This window comes from Salminus brasiliensis, chromosome 1 (assembly GCF_030463535.1).
Source record: "Salminus brasiliensis chromosome 1, fSalBra1.hap2, whole genome shotgun sequence".
NCBI classification, from domain to species: domain Eukaryota; kingdom Metazoa; phylum Chordata; class Actinopteri; order Characiformes; family Bryconidae; genus Salminus; species Salminus brasiliensis.
The window spans coordinates 60,660,195-60,680,417 of NC_132878.1; the positions used below are offsets into that span (position 1 = coordinate 60,660,195).

A 20,223-nucleotide genomic window follows, 5' to 3' on the forward strand; every position below is an offset into this window, starting at 1 on the left:
TCCATCTTCCGGTTAATTTGATTTGATGTCTCATGAAAAGGGAAACGATAAGCAGAGCTTTTTCACCAGAATGGATCCACACGTTTCCGCATCCACACGTTTTCCAAAAAAAAATGCAGTCTATTACCGCCTCAGCAAAGCCTATCTTTCCTTAAATATTAATGACATAAACTGTAAATTTCTCTCCAAATTCCATATATGTAAAATATTGAACATGACCCAAACAGTGAAACACCCAGACATTTGAGACACTCACAGTTTGAATCTTCATGCATCAAGTCATGCAGGACACCATTAGAACTGATACATAAACATTTGTGAAGACCTTGGTTTGAGGAAGAGTCCTACATTGTGTGGAGAGATGCAGACCACGGTGTTGGATGATCTTTTGTTTCCTTCTTTGGGTATTTTAGGGAATGCTCACATTGGTCTCGGTTTGCATCGACCGGCTCAACGTTTACAGCAGCGCAGCTGAGTTCGAGGAGTTTGCTGGTGAGGAAGCTGGAGAAGCCTGGAAGGACATCCTCAACCTCCTCTATGAGCTGCTTGGTGAGAACATAGTCACACTCCTTTTCTGTGTTTATAGGTGTTTAGAGATTGACATTGCATGACACTCAGTATACATTTCCACATAGACTGCTCTTTGGCTCTGTGTTGTCTGTAAGTAATTGGACTATGATTCCTATCCTGTGGTCTCACCAATAGATGTAACTACTTCTGAATTAAAGCTGATGTGGACTTTCACGTTGTATTGATTGATTAATTCCAAGCCTAATAGTCTGGTATACAGAGCCAAAACCAAATGGACTGCACTTTGTATGATATCCAGACTCTGAGGGGTGAAGGTTTCAAAGAAAAAAAGAAATTCTTGTTGGCTTTTTTATTATCTATTTTATTTCGGTCCAGTTATGGTTAGAAGAGTGAAATTGGCATTTTCAAGATACAGTGCCATTGAAGTGTTTGTCTCCTGTCTAAATTCCTGAACTTGTGTACATAGCAAATACTTGATGACATATTTAACCAAAACCTAAAAATACATAAAAGACATTTTATGTTATAAATAAATAAATGTGCAATAAATAATAAATAAAATTATATTTATATAATATATATATATTTATTTATTTATTAAGATATAACGAAATTAGTCCATCTTTTTAATAGCTTTTTACACCCCTCTTACCAATAATAACTTTAATGAACTCCTTCTGTAGTTTGTTAATTAGCGTTTTACAACAATGGAGGAATTTTGTCCCACTCCTCCTTGCAGAACTGTTTCTGCTCAGTAACACTTAATGGCATTTGGCTTTAATTAGGCTATTCTGAAAGTTTATTTATTTATTTTATTAACCTTTGTGAGATAGATTTGCTTGTGTGCTTTGGATCATTGTCTTGTGGCATGACCCAGGTGTGCTTTCACTTCTGCTCACAGACAGATGACCTGAGGTTCTCTTATAGAATTCTTATACAGAGCAGAATGGATAGTTTCCTCAGTTAGGCATAACATTATGTTCTTACTTCAGGTTAGAATAATAAGCAATGCAAACCAGTAGGCTAAACTTCAGGTTAGTTACATAAATAACATGATACAGTTAGACAGTCAATAAAGTAATAAGCCTATAATACAGATAAAAGTGACAATACCATATATAACACTTATCTGTAGAGTTTAAAAGAAAAGATTAGAGTGAGTTTAGGAAAATAGAGAAAGAGTGAAAGAGTGAGAGAGAGAGCACAAGGGAGAGATGGTCTGGATGCTCCGAAAGAGCCCCATGCAGTCTCACCCCCTGGAATTCTCTCTCTGAGTTTTACTCAGAGATGCTATCCTTTTATCTTGAGCAGATTATCATCTTTACACAAGCATTGGTTTAACCAGCCAATTCAAAGTGCCCACATGTTGCAACCCCCCAACTGAGCATTCCATGCTGCAAACCCTATTGAGATGGAGGTTGGACAGAGCAGGGAAGGAAAGGGCAGAGAAGACTGTTCCTAACTTTTTCCATTTGCGCAGTGTAACTGATTGTAGTCCAGATGGGCCATAGAGCCTTAGAAATGTCTTGGTTATCTTTTTCAGACTAATAGGTGTCTGTTACCTTTTTTCTGAGGTCTTCAGGAAATATTCTTTGTGGCATGTTATGCCTGACTACAAACCCGTCTGCTGCCACGTTCACTCTGATTTAAAGGCCTGATTTAGATTGGACAGGGCTGGCCAAAGTTAGCGATGCATGGTCCTAATGCGCTACTTTTGTGGCATCTGGTCAGTTTTACTGGAGCTATTGTTTCTGTCGCAGTTACATGCCTTTTGAGATTGTGATTGTGAGAGCTTGCCTCAGTTCACCTTGACTGCCTCCACATTTATCAGGCCCTCCTGCTGAAACCAGACGAGATTTCACATCCCTCAGTAAAGAACGGAGGTCACCCTCAGGGAACGCTGGGTACTGCCTGTGTCTTGAGTGCAGGACCCGCTTTGGGTATTTGGGCTCCCAAGTTTGATTCCAATCAGAGTTCCCTGGCTGCTGTTCCTTTGATGGATTAGTCCCTGAGGAATGAATCTGTTAACAGACTCTCATTTAGCATTTTATTCACAGTCTGCATTAAACACAGCAGTAAATTGTTTTCAAAATATAACCCGTCAGGCAGGCCACCCCATGCGTGAAGGATATCAAGGACAACCAGTGATAGTCAGAAGTGTATTATTAATGAAGAGAAGGCAGCACATTTATTGCTTTTCGTTCTTGTCCTCCAGCTGCCCTGATCCAAGGAAACAGACCCAACTGTACTCAGTTTTCCCGCAAACTGGACTGGCTGATCAGCAAACTGGAGCGACTGGAGTCCTCTTCAGGTATCTATACTCTCATGATCTATAAGTGATCTACACAGTAGGTAATAAAACATAAAACATTTCTTGCAAATCCTTTTTTCATAACATGAAAAAAGTAATAAATCAAAATCATCAATTCTTTTTGACATCTCAGACTTAAGGCATGTCACCAACTGTAGTTAGGAACTGTCAGTTGAATCAAATTTCTAAGATATATCTCATTGAAGTAATTTCATATGTGTCACTTCACATGTTTATACCCTCACTGTTACTATAATTTTGGAAAGTAGCTTTTTTTTAGTTTTTAAGTTTTGACTGTTAGAAAGGGCTCTTTGGTAAAGGCGATGGTTCAATATATGAACTATATGGCAACTGAGATAACCCTTTGGGTGCCTGGTTAATAGGTTTTTGGTGGGAAACCTTTTTAGATGGTTCTGTATAGAGGTTTATAATGATGGTTGTATATATAAGTCTTTTTCAATAGTACATGTGCTTGTGTATACAATAACGTCATATTGAACTGCTTGATATAATTTACTGACACTGTGGTCTAGTGTCTGCAGCTGCACAGTAGCTGTAACTGTGTTTGAAGCAGCATTTCAAAGTTAGCTTGTACGGACTGAAAAACAAACCACTGACAGATTGTCATCTTTGCAGGCATTCTCGAGGCTCTGCACTGTATCCTAACAGAGAGTCCAGAGGCTCTGAACATCATCCAGAAAGACCACATCAAATCCATCATCTCTCTCCTCTACAAGCACGGGCGTAACCACAAGGTCAGCCACAGCCCTCGCTTTATTAGCAGAAAACAAAGCACCTGCCACAACACACTGCACCAAGGCTCTAGATTCAGCCTTAGACATATCCTTCCTCATGGAGACTGTGGATATATTTCTTCCAAATAGAAATGACTAAGTGAAAATACAGAGGTGCCTCTGAAGTTTTTCCCCAATTCCATGTATAATGTAAATAATTTAGAACTCTTTCCATCCCGAGAAGGGCTGCAAATCTTGATTCTACCTATAATAACAATAAATAAAGCATCCAACAATAAATAAACCATCTTTCATATATATCTATTAAATGATTCATTTAAAAGAATTCCAACGGGTGGTTTACATTCCAGTTTAACAAGGGGCAGATATTTAACCTTACATGTTGACCTAGGATATTTGACTTGGACTTTCTGTTGCCTTGTAAAAGTACACTTGTAAGTGTATTATTCACAAGATGCCCATCATACTACACAATCATACCATTTTAATAGGTTTTAAATGTATAGTCTGTGTAAAGACTGTGTGTAGTTAATGTGCCGTACTGTATTTTTGCTCAATTGTGTTATTCTCATTTTGGCTACTCAATGATTTTGTTATTCAAATGCTTTTCCCAACATGTTTCATCCCCATGACAAAACTGCAGATTCTGGATATTCTCTGCTCTCTCTGTGTCTGCAATGGAGTGGCGGTAAGAGCCAACCAGAACTTCATCGCTGAACACCTGCTTCCCAGGAGGGATGTCCTGCTCCAGACACGACTGGTCAATGATGTGCAAAGGTAAACACGTGACTTTGACATCTATAAATGCAAATACTTATATATTATATACTATAATATAAGCAAATACTTAGATTATACTTAGATTATATATATATAGTGATATATATATATATATATATATATATATATATCAGACATACTGATATATATATATCAGTATGTCTGTGAGATAACGCCAGTATCTTTTATTTTGACAGTATGAGACCCAATGTTTTCCTGGGCATGAGTGAAGGTTCAGCGCAGTATAAGAAGTGGTACTTCGAGCTGATCATTGACCAAGTGGATCACTTTGTGACCGGCGAATCTACCCACCTTCGCGTAGGCTGGGCCACCACTAAAGGCTACGCTCCGTACCCTGGGGGTGGGGAGGGCTGGGGAGGGAACGGTGTAGGTGACGATCTCTACTCCTACAGTTTTGATGGTCTTCATCTGTGGTCAGGTACGTACAGAGTTCTTATGAGCCAGTTTTGTCTTCTGAATCATGTCACAATGTGTTTACCTGATGAGGATAAAAACATCCTTTGTCAATACAACATAATAGCAAATATACTGTATATATAAATATTTATGACAGTGCTAGCTCAGGGAAAATGCAGTACCCTTTACTTTTTATCATTTTGTTATGATGATCAGTACTTGTTAGTACTCTAACATTTGAAATCATTTTCATTAACATGAGGTTTATGAACTATACAATGACAAACCTAGATGATGACTTCTGTAGATGATGATAAATTCATTATAACAGCTCATGGGACATACCAGACAGCAGCCTTTGTAGTCAGGGGTCACCAAAAAACTGCTCTAAAGCAAAATTGCCAGCAAGTCAGCTCTCCACACACACAACAACAGCAAACCATGATTTCTGCTCAAACACAGATCAACCAAAGCTATACCAGAACCAAAGACATTACAAACATGCCACAAATGCACAGAGATATGGTACGACCTTACAGTAGTAAAGGCATAGAGCACCCAATAATGTAAATTTGTCAGCAGTTTTCTGTCTTGAAAATGAAATCCATATTATGCTTTGTAGACTAAAATTGTGAAGTTGTTAATCAAAAACTTATATCAAAAAGACAAAAGACCTTTCTACATTTCCACCTGTCTACATTATTGCAGCCTACTTCCAAGATGAAATAAACTCTATATTGAGGTCAAAACGTATCTCTACAACAACTAATCCTACATTTACATGTAAGGCATTTAGCAGACACTCTAACCCAGAGCGACTTACAAAAGTGCTTCACTGTTTACTCAGAAAATACCCTTAGCTAGTTTGCATTGGCTATAACTCAAAATATCTCTTAAGCTTAGCTGCTACTAAATACAAAAGTCAGTTTGGAGACCACAATACCTGACACTACACTTTGCCCAAGTGCTCTTGGAAGACATTGTCTTACTGCTCATGACTGAGCACCAATGTTAGCTAACATCAGGTGATATTTGCCGTTTTATAATAAATGGACATGAAAGGACAGGCTGTCAACTAACCAAGGAAAGGCAAATGTTAGCTTTAGTTTAGTTGACTAAACTGTAACTTTGGGCAAAAGTTAGCTAACTAATTTGGGCAAACTAGCTAACGTTAGCATTTATTCATAGACACTTAACACAGTGGAACTCAGAAACTATGAAGGTAAGTAAGAAAAGTGTAGTAAATTAGCTGGAATGTTTCCACAGGCTTGCAAGAAAAAACATGCTATAGCGTAGACTGTAATGAGAACACAAGTCACTGCAGTGATGGGAGTGAGGCAGGCAGACAAGAGGTAAAACTAACAGTAAGGTGAAGAAATGCTGTTGTCCACTGTAGGGTTGTCTGAAGTGGCATAACAAGATTCTTCCAGGCATAAATCTGCGAAACATGTAGTAATATTTACAAGTACAGGTAAGAAAGATATATAAATGATTCAGCCCTTCTGAACGGTTGTGGATATAACCTTTGTACGTTGTTGTTCCTTCCGTAACTGGGCAGTAACAGTGCAAATCAAACATTACTTGAACAAATGTGGGTTTTCTGATCTGTTTGTTGGACACTGTATATTGAATGAATTATGAATTGTTAGAATTACCAAGAACAGACATCATAGTCTGTTTCAGTTATTTCCTACTCATAGCTCAATTCAACCAAACATCACAGGACAGCACATCACAATTCAAGACATTAAAAAACAATTACCAGTCATTTCGTGTGTGACAGGGCGAATCCCACGGGCCGTGGCCTCCATTAATCAGCACTTGCTAAACTCGGATGATGTGGTAAGCTGCTGCTTGGACCTTGGTGCCCCCAGCATGTCCTTCCGCATCAACGGCCAGCCTGTGCAGGGAATGTTCGAAGACTTCAACACGGACGGCTTCTTCTTCCCCGTCGTCAGCTTCTCAGCAGGGGTCAAGTGAGTCCTGCAGTCACCACCACCACACACTGTTCACCTGTCTTACATAATTATATTTCTACATAAATAACCAGCGAGAATATGGAGACAATTTATCTACTGCTGTATGAAATTATGGAAATGACCAGGGACCTGAGCGGAAGGGATCATTTTTTTCCATTAGCTCTTGAGTTCTTCTGTTTGAAGAAAAGTTTAAACTAGTAGGACAGAGAACAAGTGCAGCAATTTGTAATTATTGATGAGGAAAAGATATTAGAGACGTTATTAAAGGTCCATTTTGAACTATTTTTACTTTAACATTGAACTTAATGTTTTTTTTCATGCTTTATACCTTAAATCCTCATTTTTTATAATGAGTACTGACAGGCCATTAATCAGTTAATTCCAGAATAATTTTCCATGACTAAGACGTTCCTGGGACTTATGTCTGAGCTCAATGATGTATAATAGATTATATAAATAATGGATTACAACGAATGACATTTTACTGCCACATTTTTTCTTTAGGGTTCGTTTCCTGTTGGGAGGTCGCCATGGTGACTTTAAGTTCATGCCCCCAGCAGGTTATGCACCTTGTTATGAGGCTTTGCTTCCAAAGGAAAAGATGCGGGTGGAGCCTGTAAAGGAGTATAAGAGAGATGTAGAGGGAGTGAGGGATTTGTTGGGCACCACCAAACTGCTTTCTCAAGCCTCCTTCATCCCCATACCAGTCAATACCAGCCAGGTCAGACACTATTCCCCCAATTTATTCTGTATTGTACATTTTCCCAAGTTTAGCATTTCTCTATTCTATCTTTACACTTTGATGTTTGCATTTACATTTAATTCTAGGGATGTGTAATAGGACAACATGTTGCTGTTATTGATAAATGATGTTACAGTTCACTTTTCTAATATTGGGTTTCATCAGTACTGTGAACAACTTGTGTCATTGGAAATATGTATGCAAGCTATAGACAACAACAGCAACATGTGTATTGTAATTACATGAGCTACAAGGTAAGAATGAACTGCTTAGATGTCAGGGCATTGTGCCATTAACATACTGTTTGTAAGTTTTTCTGTCCAGATCTACTGTTTTCTGACATAGTGATCAAGTATCACTGAGAGGAAACCTGAAAAAATACTGAATAAAAACACTATATTTATACCTTACAGATTGTTCTGCCTCCTCATCTTGAAAACGTGCGTGACAGGCTTGCTGAGAACATCCATGAACTCTGGGGTATGAACAAAATCGAGCTTGGCTGGACTTATGGCAAGGTATGAACACTGCTTAAGCATTTTTGGAATACACAGCTGAATGTCAGCACAGACACAGACATGCCCACCTGAAAGCACAGTGCAATAGGATAATGAGAGCATCTCCTAAAAAGCACCTACAATGATTTTTATCTGTACTCCATTACCTGAACTACGAGTATCACTGCCTCAAGAACTGACCATCTAAAGAATGGCAGGAGAGGATAATTGAAAATGTCACCCTGAATTTAGAGGAACCGGTTCTCGTTAAGCAACCCAGATAGCTTCACAACAGATGAGCATGTAGATCTCATTTTCAGATAACAGGGCCAGGGAAGATGTGAGGAGACTAATTTAATGTGTGTCCACTGCTCATTGCAGCAGCATAGCTCTAAAAATTCTGGTCACATATACAACCAGACCCACGCTTACACATATAAGAGACCAGCTCTTTGTGCAGCAGCAGCACATGGTGGTTTATGCTGCGGACCGCAGAGGCTGTTAAGACAGACTTAATGAGCAGCCCGCTGTCCAAGAACATGGCTGGGGAAATTCATTAGGGGTGAGGACTTCCATTACTCTAGAGATCAGACCTTATCATTTATTAGCAACAATATTTTGGAGGCCCAGATGTTCAAAGTTCAATTTACCTTTAATTAGACCTCATTAGCTCAAAGTGACATTGTCCTAAACTGGAGATGGGGATCTTACCAGCGAAGTGGCAGAAACTTGGCAAGCCAGATGGCTCTCATGACCTGCTTTCATTTTTCATCTCTCAAATGCATTGCCTCTTGTGCCATAAAAATCCAAATGGGTGATACATTTCTAATTGGAAAAGTATTTTCTCTTCATAGACCTATACCTTTTATATCACTGCTATGGTCTAAGCACTGTATCATATTTGTCATTTATTGCCTCATTCTCCTGTAAACACACAAAAGTACACATTTAAATTCTTTTATTGATAAGCAAGAAAAGGCTTGATTGTCAGCAGGTCCAAGAGGTTCATCTAGAATAGTTCTTCAGCAGAACATAGTGACGTTAAATACAACAGAAGCCAAAGTAAAACATTGTTTTAAATATGCAAATATATCCCTTTTGGGGGGGGCTTTAAACATATAAACCACAATTTGATATAAACTTCTCTAGCAGTTGTCAGTGACAGTGTGCATTGATCAACCACATATGTCAACATTTGTTTCATTTTTAAGGTACGAGATGACAACAAGAGACAGCATCCTTGCCTGGTTGACTTTTCCAAGCTGCCTGAAACAGAAAAGAATTATAACCTGCAGATGTCAAGTGAAACATTAAAGTAAGTGCATCCTGCTCTACTACTCAACCATATGAACTAAAAGCTGCGGTTTGAATCAGGATTAAAATGCTAATGATGGCTTTAATGGATCCCGGACAGTATTGATTGGGTGAGCCTGAGGCTATGAGCTAATTCTATCTATCTTATTAATTTAGCCCTTAGTCTTATGAGTCAGCATTACAGATGCATTTATGGCAGATCATGTGCCTTTAATAAATGTGGTAGTTCAGTATGCAGATTTCCCTCTGCACTGCAATCTGTGAACCAGTTTATATGTATAGTCAGCACATTTTCTGTAATATTTGAAGCTTTTTGAAAGTTGTGTGTTTTATGGACTTCTTGAAGCCAATTCTTGAATATTTCTTTGTAGGACCTTACTAGCTTTGGGATGCCATGTTGTACAAGTCCATGTTGATGCTGAGGAAGATCTAAAGAAAATAAAACTTCCCAAAGAGTAAGTTCCCACGTGCGTACATCTTGAGAAATAAGGACAGTAGGTATACGAGTGATAGTTCTAACCGTTCAACTTTTGTCCCATAGCTATATGATGTCGAATGGTTATAAACCCTCGCCGCTAGAGCTTTCTGAAGTGAAACTGACACCTGGTCAGGAGGTTCTGGTTGATAAACTGGCTGAAAACGCTCACAACGTTTGGGCCAAAGATCGCATCAAGCAAGGATGGACCTATGGTATTCAGCAGGTAAATGTTCAATTGCAGTCAAAAAGAATTGCTCAGATGTACGTACATTGTCGAACACTGCTGTGCTGGATGTGTTTGAAGGGGCAGTCTTATCTGGGTTTTTTTTTTTTTTTGGATAACCAAAGAAATATTACTATCTGCCAGTAATGCAAGAAGCACTGCTCGTCAAGTAATGGAGTGAGTTGAGGGTTGAGAGAGAAACAGTGACTAGATTTAAATACTTCTGAGTGATTGTGTTAAGAGAACTGTAGACAGCAGAATCTGTCAAGTCAATTAAGAAAAAACTCTACAAAAAAGATTATATTTTTAAAACATTGTATCAGTAAGCATTACGAACAACACTTGAGTAATTATTTTTGACTGCCTTTGTTTTATTCATCAAATGTTCAGTTAAAAAGAGTTAAAAAAATTATGATGCAAGGAAAAAAAGTACATACTCCTGAGAAGACCTTTAAAAAGGGCTCTGGGCTCAGCCAGACTACATCTAAAGATTTTTTGGCCTTTTTTATTTGAAGGATTTGAAGAGCAGACGCAATCCTCGGCTGGTGCCATATGCTTTGTTAGATGAACGCACAAAGAAATCCAACAGAGACAGCCTTCGAGAGGCCATACGAACACTAATTGGATATGGATACAACATCGACCCCCCTGACCAAGAGAGTGAGCATGGACTCTGATCTGTATTCTTCATATTGGTGCATTTATATCAAGTACATGCTGTGATTGTTAAAGCCATCTTTTATAAGAATAGTTCAACATGCTAATGTTGCTAACTATAAATGGAAGCTAGTAGTCACAATTTAGCATGATGTCATTTGATTCATGCAATCGGGTGACTGGTTACTTTCATTAATTGTTAGCAAGATTAGCCTGACTGATTGAACTATTCCTTTAGTGTCAGAACACATCAAATAACACATGACAATCACTGTTTTCTATGAGTAGGACTTTTTTTTAGCCTTTAGTGCTTTGGTTTTTTCCCTACAGCTGCCAATGTGGTGGAGAAGCTTAATGTTGAAAATATGCGCTTCTTCCGTGTGGAGAAGACCTATGCAGTACAGTCTGGGAAATGGTATTTTGAGTTTGAGGCTGTAACTGGAGGGGAAATGTGTGTGGGCTGGGCTCGCCCTGGCTGTAGACCTGACATCGAACTCGGCATGGATGACCAGGCCTTCGTTTTTGATGGCTATCGAGTAAGTGTCACTGCAGTCTCTTCCTCTTCTTTCTAATAGATTTGACCGCACGTTGCCACTGGGGTGCTCTTAGCTTTGTCAATTTACACGAACTTTGGAAAAGAGCAATGACTCTTCGAGGTTGTTACTGTGAATAAAGGTCAACTGAGTGTTTGAATGTGTGAGTTTTCATTCTTATAAATGTGAACACTGCCTTCCAGGGTCGCCGGGTACACATGGGCAGCCACTTTTTTGGAAGGTCATGGAACAAGGGTGATGTAGTGGGGTGCATGATTAACATGGAGGACAAGTCCATGATCTTCACTCTCAATGGAGAGATCCTCATCACCAACAAGGGCTCTGAACTCTGCTTTGCTGACTTTGAAACCGAAGACGGTAAGTTTAGAATAGACATTTAGTTTTGCAGCTATTTGGAAATGTACAGAAACTGGCTTCAGTTATATCATTAATGACTTTCAAGACATGGATACACTGTATGGAAAAAGTTAAACCTGCTCTTCCTTGCTATGATTTAGGAGGAGTCAGTAATTATGTAAATAGTTTTTTGTCCTTCCTTACTTAGATTTAATAGAGATTTGCTAGTAGTCAATGGAAATTAATTTAGCTGTGCATTGTCAGTTTTTGTGCCAGGACTCAATAGCTTGTACTTTCTCCAGGGTTCATCCCAGTCTGCAGCTTGGGTCTCTCACAGGTAGGCCGCATGAACCTGGGCAAGGATGCCAGCACCTTTAAGTACTACACCATGTGTGGCCTACAGGAGGGCTTTGAGCCTTTTGCAGTAAATATGAACCGAGAGGTCACCATGTGGTTCAGCAAACGTCTTCCCACGTTTGTCAATGTGCCAGAGGACCATGAGCACATCGAGGTACACTTAGAGCAGAAATGCTTGCAGTGTCAATACGAGATTTTTGTGCTAGTAGGCTTTCTAGGTTTTCTACACCCACCATTTTGGTTGTTGTTTAGGTGACTAGAATTGACGGGACTGTGGACACCCCACCATGTCTGAAAGTGACCCACAAGACATTTGGGACACAGGCTAGCAACAACGACATGATCTACTGCCGATTGAGCATGCCGGTTGAGTTTTATCCAGGTCCCAGTAAGGCCACAAACATTAACGAGGTGATCCCTGGTGACCAAAAGGCCAAGAAAGACGACAGCGGAAAGATTGATTATGGAAGCATTACAAAGGTACTAATTGGCTCTCTTGTTTGACAGTTTACACTGTAAAAAATCAGTCCAAGTCAGGCCAAAATCATATCAAATTAATGTGTATAGCGCTTTTTATGGCTGATGTTGTCACAAAGCAGCTTTACAAAATTTCTAGAAATAAAAAAAAAAACAAGGTAGTTAAGTTACAGAGGGCTTTTTGAGTTCAGTCAAACTTGACTGAACAGTCAAAAGTTCAGTTTACTTCTACATCAGTTTGGTCAATAGTACATTTTAAGTTAAGCAACTCAATAACAGTAGTAAATGAGCTGCAGCTGAAATTGCTTAATTATTGTGTAAGATGATTTGTCTGTGTTCCTCCCCCTCAAATTATTTACTATTTATTCCCATCTGTAGCTGAGAACTAAGAAATGGAAGTTTGACTGTTCAAAAATTACTCTGTATTCAGTTACTGTATCATATTAAGTGCATACTCTAGGCCGCCCTTTAATTTTAAAGTGTGTTAATTATTATTATATCTATTGCTTATACTAAACGATAGTGTCTGACCTCACTGTCCTGCTTTTCTTTCAGTACTTCTACTCGTTGAGAGTGTTTGCAGGTCAGGATCCTGCCTCAGTATGGGTTGGCTGGGTAACCCCAGACTATCACTACTACAGCAAGCACTTCAACCTGAACAAAGTCCGCACAGTGACAGTAACTCTGGGGGACGAGCGTGGCCGAGTGCACGAAAGGTTCATTTATTTATTTTTTTTGATGCATGACGTGAGACACTGTTGCACACTTCAATGGTCTAAAACTGTTGAATGAAAGTGAAAGGATGATATTTCAATGACGAGGAGAACTGAGGGGTGTGATATTATCAAATAATTGATCATTTTAGATATCGGCCAGGATTACAAGGCATAGAGCAATCTGACATTGTGGAAGCCACAGTTATTGCTGGTGACATCAGACCTGTGTTGAAGTGTACCTTATACAAAGAGTAGGAGAGAATTGATTATTACTAAATTAAATGATGATATACTGATACATAATGCTCTCTCTTTCGACCTGTTTGTAAAGTGTGAGGAGGAGTAATTGCTACATGGTGTGTGCTGGAGACATTTCCAGCAGTTCTTCTGGACGCAGTAATGTTGATCTGGAAATCGGCTGCCACATTGACCTGGCCTCTGGCCTGGTCTCATTCAGTGCCAATGGCAAGGAGCTGCCCACTGCTTATCAGGTATCCTGTCTCCAAATTCTTAACTAAACTAATGATTAAGTAAATTACTAGCTCTGTTGTATTAGAAACCACCTACAAAGAAACCACAAAAATGGCTTATAAAATCATCTTTTTTTCTGTGATGTCCATTCCAGACCTGTGGTGTAACTCCAGAAATGTAGCGACGCTACTAAAAGTCAGTGAACTGTAAAAAATGAGGATGTTTAACATCATCTTGCAAGGGAAACCTTCCAGAGATCCTCCATTACCTCTAATAGGAAGCCCAATTTAACATGAATAAAAATCTTTGCTGACTCTGATCTTAGTTTGCCGGGGGCTCTGATCCAAAAGCTGAACCAGTGCCAAATGCACATTGGCACCAGGGAGTCAGTACCTTGTCTGAGAGCAGACTGGATATACATTAGTCCTGACTAGTACTCAGAATGTTGCCTTATGAAAGGAAATCAATGCTTATAGTGCCAGGCGGTGAAAAAATGTCTGATAATCTTTTTCTGCTTCTTTCTGGTGGTATTACCAGGTTGAGGCCAACACAAAACTGTTCCCTGCTGTGTTTGTTGAGCCCACAAGCCCCAATCTGTTCCAGTTTGAATTTCCCAAGATTCAGGTGGGTCTCTCTTTGTAATAGCTTTAACTGTGTATAAATGATTTGGTGAACTGTCTGCTATTCCAGTATTTCAATCATAAAATTGTCTGTCCATTCATTGGTCCCCTACGCAGGATGCCATGCCGTTGTCATCAGCCATTTTCAAGAGCTTACACCGTAACCCTGAGCCCCAGTGTCCTCCACGGCTGGACGTGCAGACCATTGCAGCTGTTCTGTGGAGCAGGATGCCCAACACCTTCCTCTCAGTAGAGACAGCGCGAGTCAGTGAGAGGCATGGCTGGGTGGTGCAGTGCCTGGAACCTCTGCAGATGATGGCAGTACACATTCCTGAGGAAAACAGGCATGTGACCTTTTAAGTGAATAAACTTACTCCCACACAACAACACTAAAAACACTATTCTAGCTGGATTGATGCAAGCAGAGGTGGTTCTGTAATGTAATGTAACATTTTAGAGATTTGACTGGCCAATTAATGCAGGATAAAGTATCTGTGTAATTCCCGTAAATTAACACTGATAACTGAGATCGAACGGTCATAGCACAGATGTTTATGTCATTATTACAAAGCAGGTGAAGCACTGATTAACAGTAACAGCACACAACATGGCTGTGTCTAGCAGATTTTTGCTAGTGCATTATTGTAAAGCTGAACAGGACTGCTATTGCTGAAGGAGTTCTGGGTTTAAACAATTACAGAACACTGTCAGACTACAGGCATAGCAGATCCATACTGGCTTAAAATGATGGATTTCACGTACATACCCGTAATGTAGTCTCTTTAATCCTGTGATAATCAGTAACATATTCTTGCTGCCATGCAAAAACCTCAAATCTCCAAAAAAATGACAACTTTACAGGAAGAGGAAAAAACATTTTTACGTTTCAGTGGAAGTAATGTAAAATAAATTATAATAAGTCATTTTGGAGCATTTCTATTGGCTGTTCATCATGAACTTTTGGCCTAATAAAGAGCCAGTAAGTAGGTCTAGATCTACACTCCTCACTCTTGGAACTACATAATCATGCTAATCACTGAGTATTTCATACTAGATTAAAAAACACATTAGATTAATAAATGATAAATACATCTACAAGCAGTTAAAGCAGTTAAATGTAGACTCCCTTAATGGCCTCCAGGTGCATTGACATCATGGAGCTCTCCGAACAAGAGGACCTGAGGAAGTTCCATTACCACACTCTGAAGCTCTACTGTGCCCTTTGTGCTCTGGGAAACACTCGTGTAGCCCATGCCCTCTGCAGTCACCTTGATCAATCCCAGCTCCTCTACACTATCGATAACCAGTACTTGACTGGGCAGCTGCGAGAGGGCTTTTACGACGTCCTCATCAGCATCCACCTGGAGACGGCTAAAGAAGCTCGCCTCATGATGAACAACGAGTTCATCATTCCCGTAACTGACGAGACGCGAAGCATTCGTCTCTTCCCTGATGACTCCAAGTGTCACTCTTTGCCTGGCGTGGGCCTAAGCACCTCGCTCACCCCTCGCCTCAACTTTAATCCTCCATGTCTCATTACAACCAAGCGGGAGCACATCTACAGCCCCCAACTCCCTCTGGGCATCCTGAAGGAGAAAGCTATCAGCATGCTGACGGAGGCAGTGCATGGCGGCGGCAGCCATATTCGAGACCCTGTGGGCGGCAGTGTGGAGTACCAGTTTGTGCCCATTCTCAAACTGATTGGCACTCTATTGATCATGGGAGCATTGACCAGTGAAGAAGTGAGGCTGATCCTGCTTCTCATCGAGCCTAATGTGTTTGCGGATAGCAAAGAAGAAGAGCCGCAATCTGCAGCACTAGAGGAGACTGCTGAGAAGGAGGAGGCCAGCAGCAACGAGGAAAAAACTGTGGAGGCTGGAGAAGAGGAAAGTAAGGAATCCAAGCAGTCCCCTAAAGGACTTCTGGAGAAAAGCCTGCCTGAATCTGTCAAGCGTCAGGTGAGTGTCTGACACACCTGAAAAGAGTTGATTTTGTCTATTTAGAGCTTTGGAAATGTCTTGAAACGTGCACACAGTTTACACATTTTCTTGTGATATTAACATTCTAGTAATTCTATTTTAGTTTTATTCTTTACTGTTTGGAATGACAAATATGCTGTAAATCAGGACTTGTTTCATTACTTGTCTCGCAATTTTAATATTTCAGAGATCAGATCCTAGTTATTGTTCATTATGTGAAACCAAAAGTGCAGCAAGCTACAAAAACACTGTTACTTTTAATAATCAGATACTTCTCTGTTGTGCAGATGTGTGAACTGCTGAATTATTTCTGTGACTGCGAGCTGAAGCAGCGTATTGAGGCCATTGTGGCCTTCTCAGATCACTTTGTGGCAAAGCTACAGTACAATCAGAAATTCCGCTACAATGAACTCATGCAAGCCTTCAACATGTCTGCTGCAGTCACTGCTAAGAAGACCAAGGAATTCCGTTCTCCACCCCAAGAGCAGGTAGAGTTTCTTAATGGAACCAATGGCAGGCTTATTTCTCTTATATACTTATGTGCTTATATACATATACCTTATTATATTATTATATTCCTATAATAGTCTTATTATTATTAAACACTGCAGGTTTCCCCATTAGACATCAGACTTGCCTAATAGAAGTCTCTGGCATTATGACAGTAGCTAACACTAATAATGACTTTGCACATTAGTCTGTTTTCATTGAGGTTGATATAGAGCTGAAGTGATGAATAGTGCTAGCACTGACCTATCTGTTTCTTTAAAGTCTATCTCATTTCTGCTTAGCACAGCTTCATGGTGCAGACTTGAGTCAACTGTTCCCAGAGGCTTTCTTGTTCACATTTTTAATTACGTGTAGCCTTAAGCAGATTCATCACCTCTTCCACCTCCATTATTCTCTTAGACACTGTTCTGGGCACTGAAAACAGAACTTTTTTATTTAAAGCTGCATCTCTCACAAAAGCCATGCGTAGGTTCTATACCACACATCATTGTATCCTGATGTCGGAAATAAACTTCAACTACTCTGTATCCAGGGCAACAGAGGGGGATTTCGCTGCATAGATACAGCAGGGCTCTGTTTTTGAAATTTGCATTAATATTGGAAAAGGTCGGGTTTTGTGCCTCATATTTCAGATTTGCTCATTTTCAGACACAGAATTTATTTATTTTTTAATGTTTACTATTATTACCCGACTGGCCTTAGATGCTGACCTTTCCATAAGAGGAAAAATTAATCTGTGTGTTTCTACCACTATGTGTTTCTACCAGATTAACATGCTCCTGAACTTTAGTGCTGGAGAAGACTGCCCCTGCCCTGAGGAAATCCAAGAGGAGCTTCAGGCCTTCCATGATGACCTGCGTCTACACTGTGGTATGTCTTGAATTTCAATGTCTTTTTAACTTTCTCTCACTTTTCGGGCAGTACTGTCTGAGAAACAGATGTGTAAAGCTATTTATGTAAAGCTATGAATATGCAATGCAAATCTTCATGTAAAGCTGTGCAAATGACGAGTGCAGCTATTTACCTTGGCAGTAAGTATGTATTTGCTTAAGAACATAAATGCATAAATACAAATAAACATATAAAATAATGCTTTATATAAATAACACCTAGTTTGTCTAATCGGTAGAAAAAACCTGTACTGTGGCTAAAGTGCACAATCATCTGCTAACTATTTTCCTCTTAACCAAGACTTTAATAATGTTTTTATTAAATATTTTTTTACTGTTTCTATATTTATTTGTATTTATTTAAATATTACAAAAACACACTTCCTGCTGAGATAAACAGTTTCAGAACTTTGCAGTAATCAATTAACTGCCTAAGAACTTTTCCATATCGCTAATGTCCAATGAAAAACATGTATCATTTTTTATTTGTATTTTTTTTTTTTTTTTACAGTTTTTTAGTTTTTAGTTTTCTCCATGGTTTGAACCCTGTAGCTGATCTGTACACTGTGTAAATAATTCTGGATGAATAGACCAATAGAAAAGCCCCAAATTACTTAATAAGAGTAAACTCTTATTGTTTATTGACTTCAATTGAAAGTTAAGAGCATATTGCCACCATTTTGGAGATACATGTTTTTAATTGGACAGTTATGATATACACTACACGTACATGTTTAATTGTCCATACAAAAGTAAGTGCGGTATTGCAGGACAAGCAGATATACAGTTCTGTATGTGTGTGCCCTTTGCAGGAATTCCCATGGAAGAAGAAGAGGAGGAGCAGGATACATCAATCAAAGGTCGTCTGCTTTCCTTGTTGTACAAAATCAAAGGTCGTCCACAGAAAACTGAAGAAGAACCATCTGAACAAGAACAAGCAGCACCAAGTAAGGCAATATCTCATTATAAAACCAGGATCTTTTTTACTAAGCTGATTGACACTGAGCCAAAAGATGGATTTGAAATCATACCTGCACCTCAGTAGGACAAGTTAACAAAAACACAGCCTGTGAAAGTGCAGACTGCAGTGTACTCTTATTTAAAACACCTAATCTGAGCCAAAAATGCTGACCCAAATGTGGGTCTTCAGTGATTAAAAAAAGTGTTGACCAAAAGGTTAGCAGATCAATAGAAAACCTCTGTGCTGTGCTTGCTTTAATGGCTTCCAAAATTAAACTTCTCAGACGCAAGCAAGCTTAAAATATTTTCAGCTGGCTGAGCATACATCCCTTTATAACAGTCATAGAGCAGTCAAGCACACAACATACCGATGCCTCAACATGTACTGATTAAAACATTCAGCTTTATCAGATTTGCTTTTTCATTAGTAAAAAAAAACATGACATTACTGAAGGACCGTGACAAGCTAGCAGTAGGGTCTTATACGTGTTTATACTAGATTACAGTGTACTGCAAATGTTCCCAAAACCTTTTAACCTGACTCTGTTGCCGTTATCTACTCGCAGGGCAGCTTATTCTGCAGGATTTAGAACTTCACTGGGTTTAAGTATGGATATAAGTGTCAGTCAGGGCCATTTAACGTACAGTGACTATGTAAAATTGCTTAATGGTAGTTCCTAAATGATGTGCAATATTTTTGTTATTTCCCTTTTGAAATGTCAGCACTTCAGTAAGATTCTGATTGCTTTAATTCAAATACATTGAGATGAGGTACAGAGGCAAATATTGTGGCACTGTCCAAGTACCTATGGAATTGACATCATGTGTACATATATAGACAAATATAATGAGAAATTAAAAACTCTCTAAAAAGTATTTAAAAAAGGCCCTTTGCCAAGTCTTCTTTGCTACATCTCTACAAGCATTGCTTACTTGGATTCGGGCAGTTTATTTCAGTGTTCATGGCAGATCCTTTCAAGCTTAGTCAGATTGGATGATGAGTGTCTGTGAACTGCCATTTTTAAGTCTCTCCATAGATATTCAATTGGGTTTAAGTCTGGGCCTTGGCTTGGCCACTCAGAGACTTGCCCCTAAGCCACTCCAGTGTTGTTTTGGCTGAATGCTTTGGCTCATTCTCAAGTATGAAAGGTGAACTGTCAGGTGAACTGTCACTGTCAGTGCAAGGATGTCCTAGTATTTGGCTGTATTCATGTCCTTTTCCACTGACTAAAATAGGGTCTTAAATAGATGTACCTTAAACTGTGCAGTAACAGATAGGTTACAGTAACTGTTAACCCGCAAAGTGCACCTATATTGCAGGTGAAAGTGTTTGTAATAGCTCCACAGAAGAAAAGAAAGCAATTCCAGAGTCATGTGGATAAATAGTTCTGCAACATTGATCTCCTCAGATAAAGCAGTAGCATGCCAGGACTGGTGGTTTAACGGATTCAGCTGACTGAGAGACTGTATTACCGTGCTCATGCTTATAATTACATCATTTTGCACTGACTAATGGATTCTCAGCACACCCGTAAATGCCGTGATGCAGCGACCGAGGTGGAGCTGCTGCATCATATTAATATTCTGGCTGTTATACCATGCACCTTATGGTAGACTTCACAAAGGAGGAATGCTAATGAAGTGTAGAAGCTCATCATGCTGAATAATA

General features: G+C 39.4%; 1 protein-coding gene across 3 annotated transcripts in view; it reads left to right on the top strand.

The window, feature by feature from the left end:
- The window catches only part of ryr3 (ryanodine receptor 3), an 86,289-nt gene that overhangs the window by 26,679 nt on the left and 39,387 nt on the right, over positions 1 to 20,223 (top strand). For all 3 annotated transcript variants that reach the window (XM_072684717.1, XM_072684733.1, XM_072684727.1), the window contains 24 exons: positions 414 to 549; positions 2,747 to 2,842; positions 3,479 to 3,597; positions 4,241 to 4,374; positions 4,575 to 4,816; positions 6,578 to 6,770; positions 7,278 to 7,494; positions 7,929 to 8,033; positions 9,224 to 9,327; positions 9,698 to 9,781; positions 9,868 to 10,027; positions 10,543 to 10,687; positions 11,015 to 11,220; positions 11,421 to 11,595; positions 11,877 to 12,085; positions 12,184 to 12,411; positions 12,964 to 13,124; positions 13,456 to 13,615; positions 14,133 to 14,219; positions 14,333 to 14,559; positions 15,357 to 16,173; positions 16,482 to 16,682; positions 17,472 to 17,574; positions 18,407 to 18,541. In XM_072684717.1, coding sequence (XP_072540818.1) covers positions 414 to 549; positions 2,747 to 2,842; positions 3,479 to 3,597; positions 4,241 to 4,374; positions 4,575 to 4,816; positions 6,578 to 6,770; positions 7,278 to 7,494; positions 7,929 to 8,033; positions 9,224 to 9,327; positions 9,698 to 9,781; positions 9,868 to 10,027; positions 10,543 to 10,687; positions 11,015 to 11,220; positions 11,421 to 11,595; positions 11,877 to 12,085; positions 12,184 to 12,411; positions 12,964 to 13,124; positions 13,456 to 13,615; positions 14,133 to 14,219; positions 14,333 to 14,559; positions 15,357 to 16,173; positions 16,482 to 16,682; positions 17,472 to 17,574; positions 18,407 to 18,541 — 4,444 coding nt within the window. The remainder of the gene's footprint in view (positions 1 to 413; positions 550 to 2,746; positions 2,843 to 3,478; positions 3,598 to 4,240; positions 4,375 to 4,574; positions 4,817 to 6,577; positions 6,771 to 7,277; positions 7,495 to 7,928; positions 8,034 to 9,223; positions 9,328 to 9,697; positions 9,782 to 9,867; positions 10,028 to 10,542; positions 10,688 to 11,014; positions 11,221 to 11,420; positions 11,596 to 11,876; positions 12,086 to 12,183; positions 12,412 to 12,963; positions 13,125 to 13,455; positions 13,616 to 14,132; positions 14,220 to 14,332; positions 14,560 to 15,356; positions 16,174 to 16,481; positions 16,683 to 17,471; positions 17,575 to 18,406; positions 18,542 to 20,223) is intronic.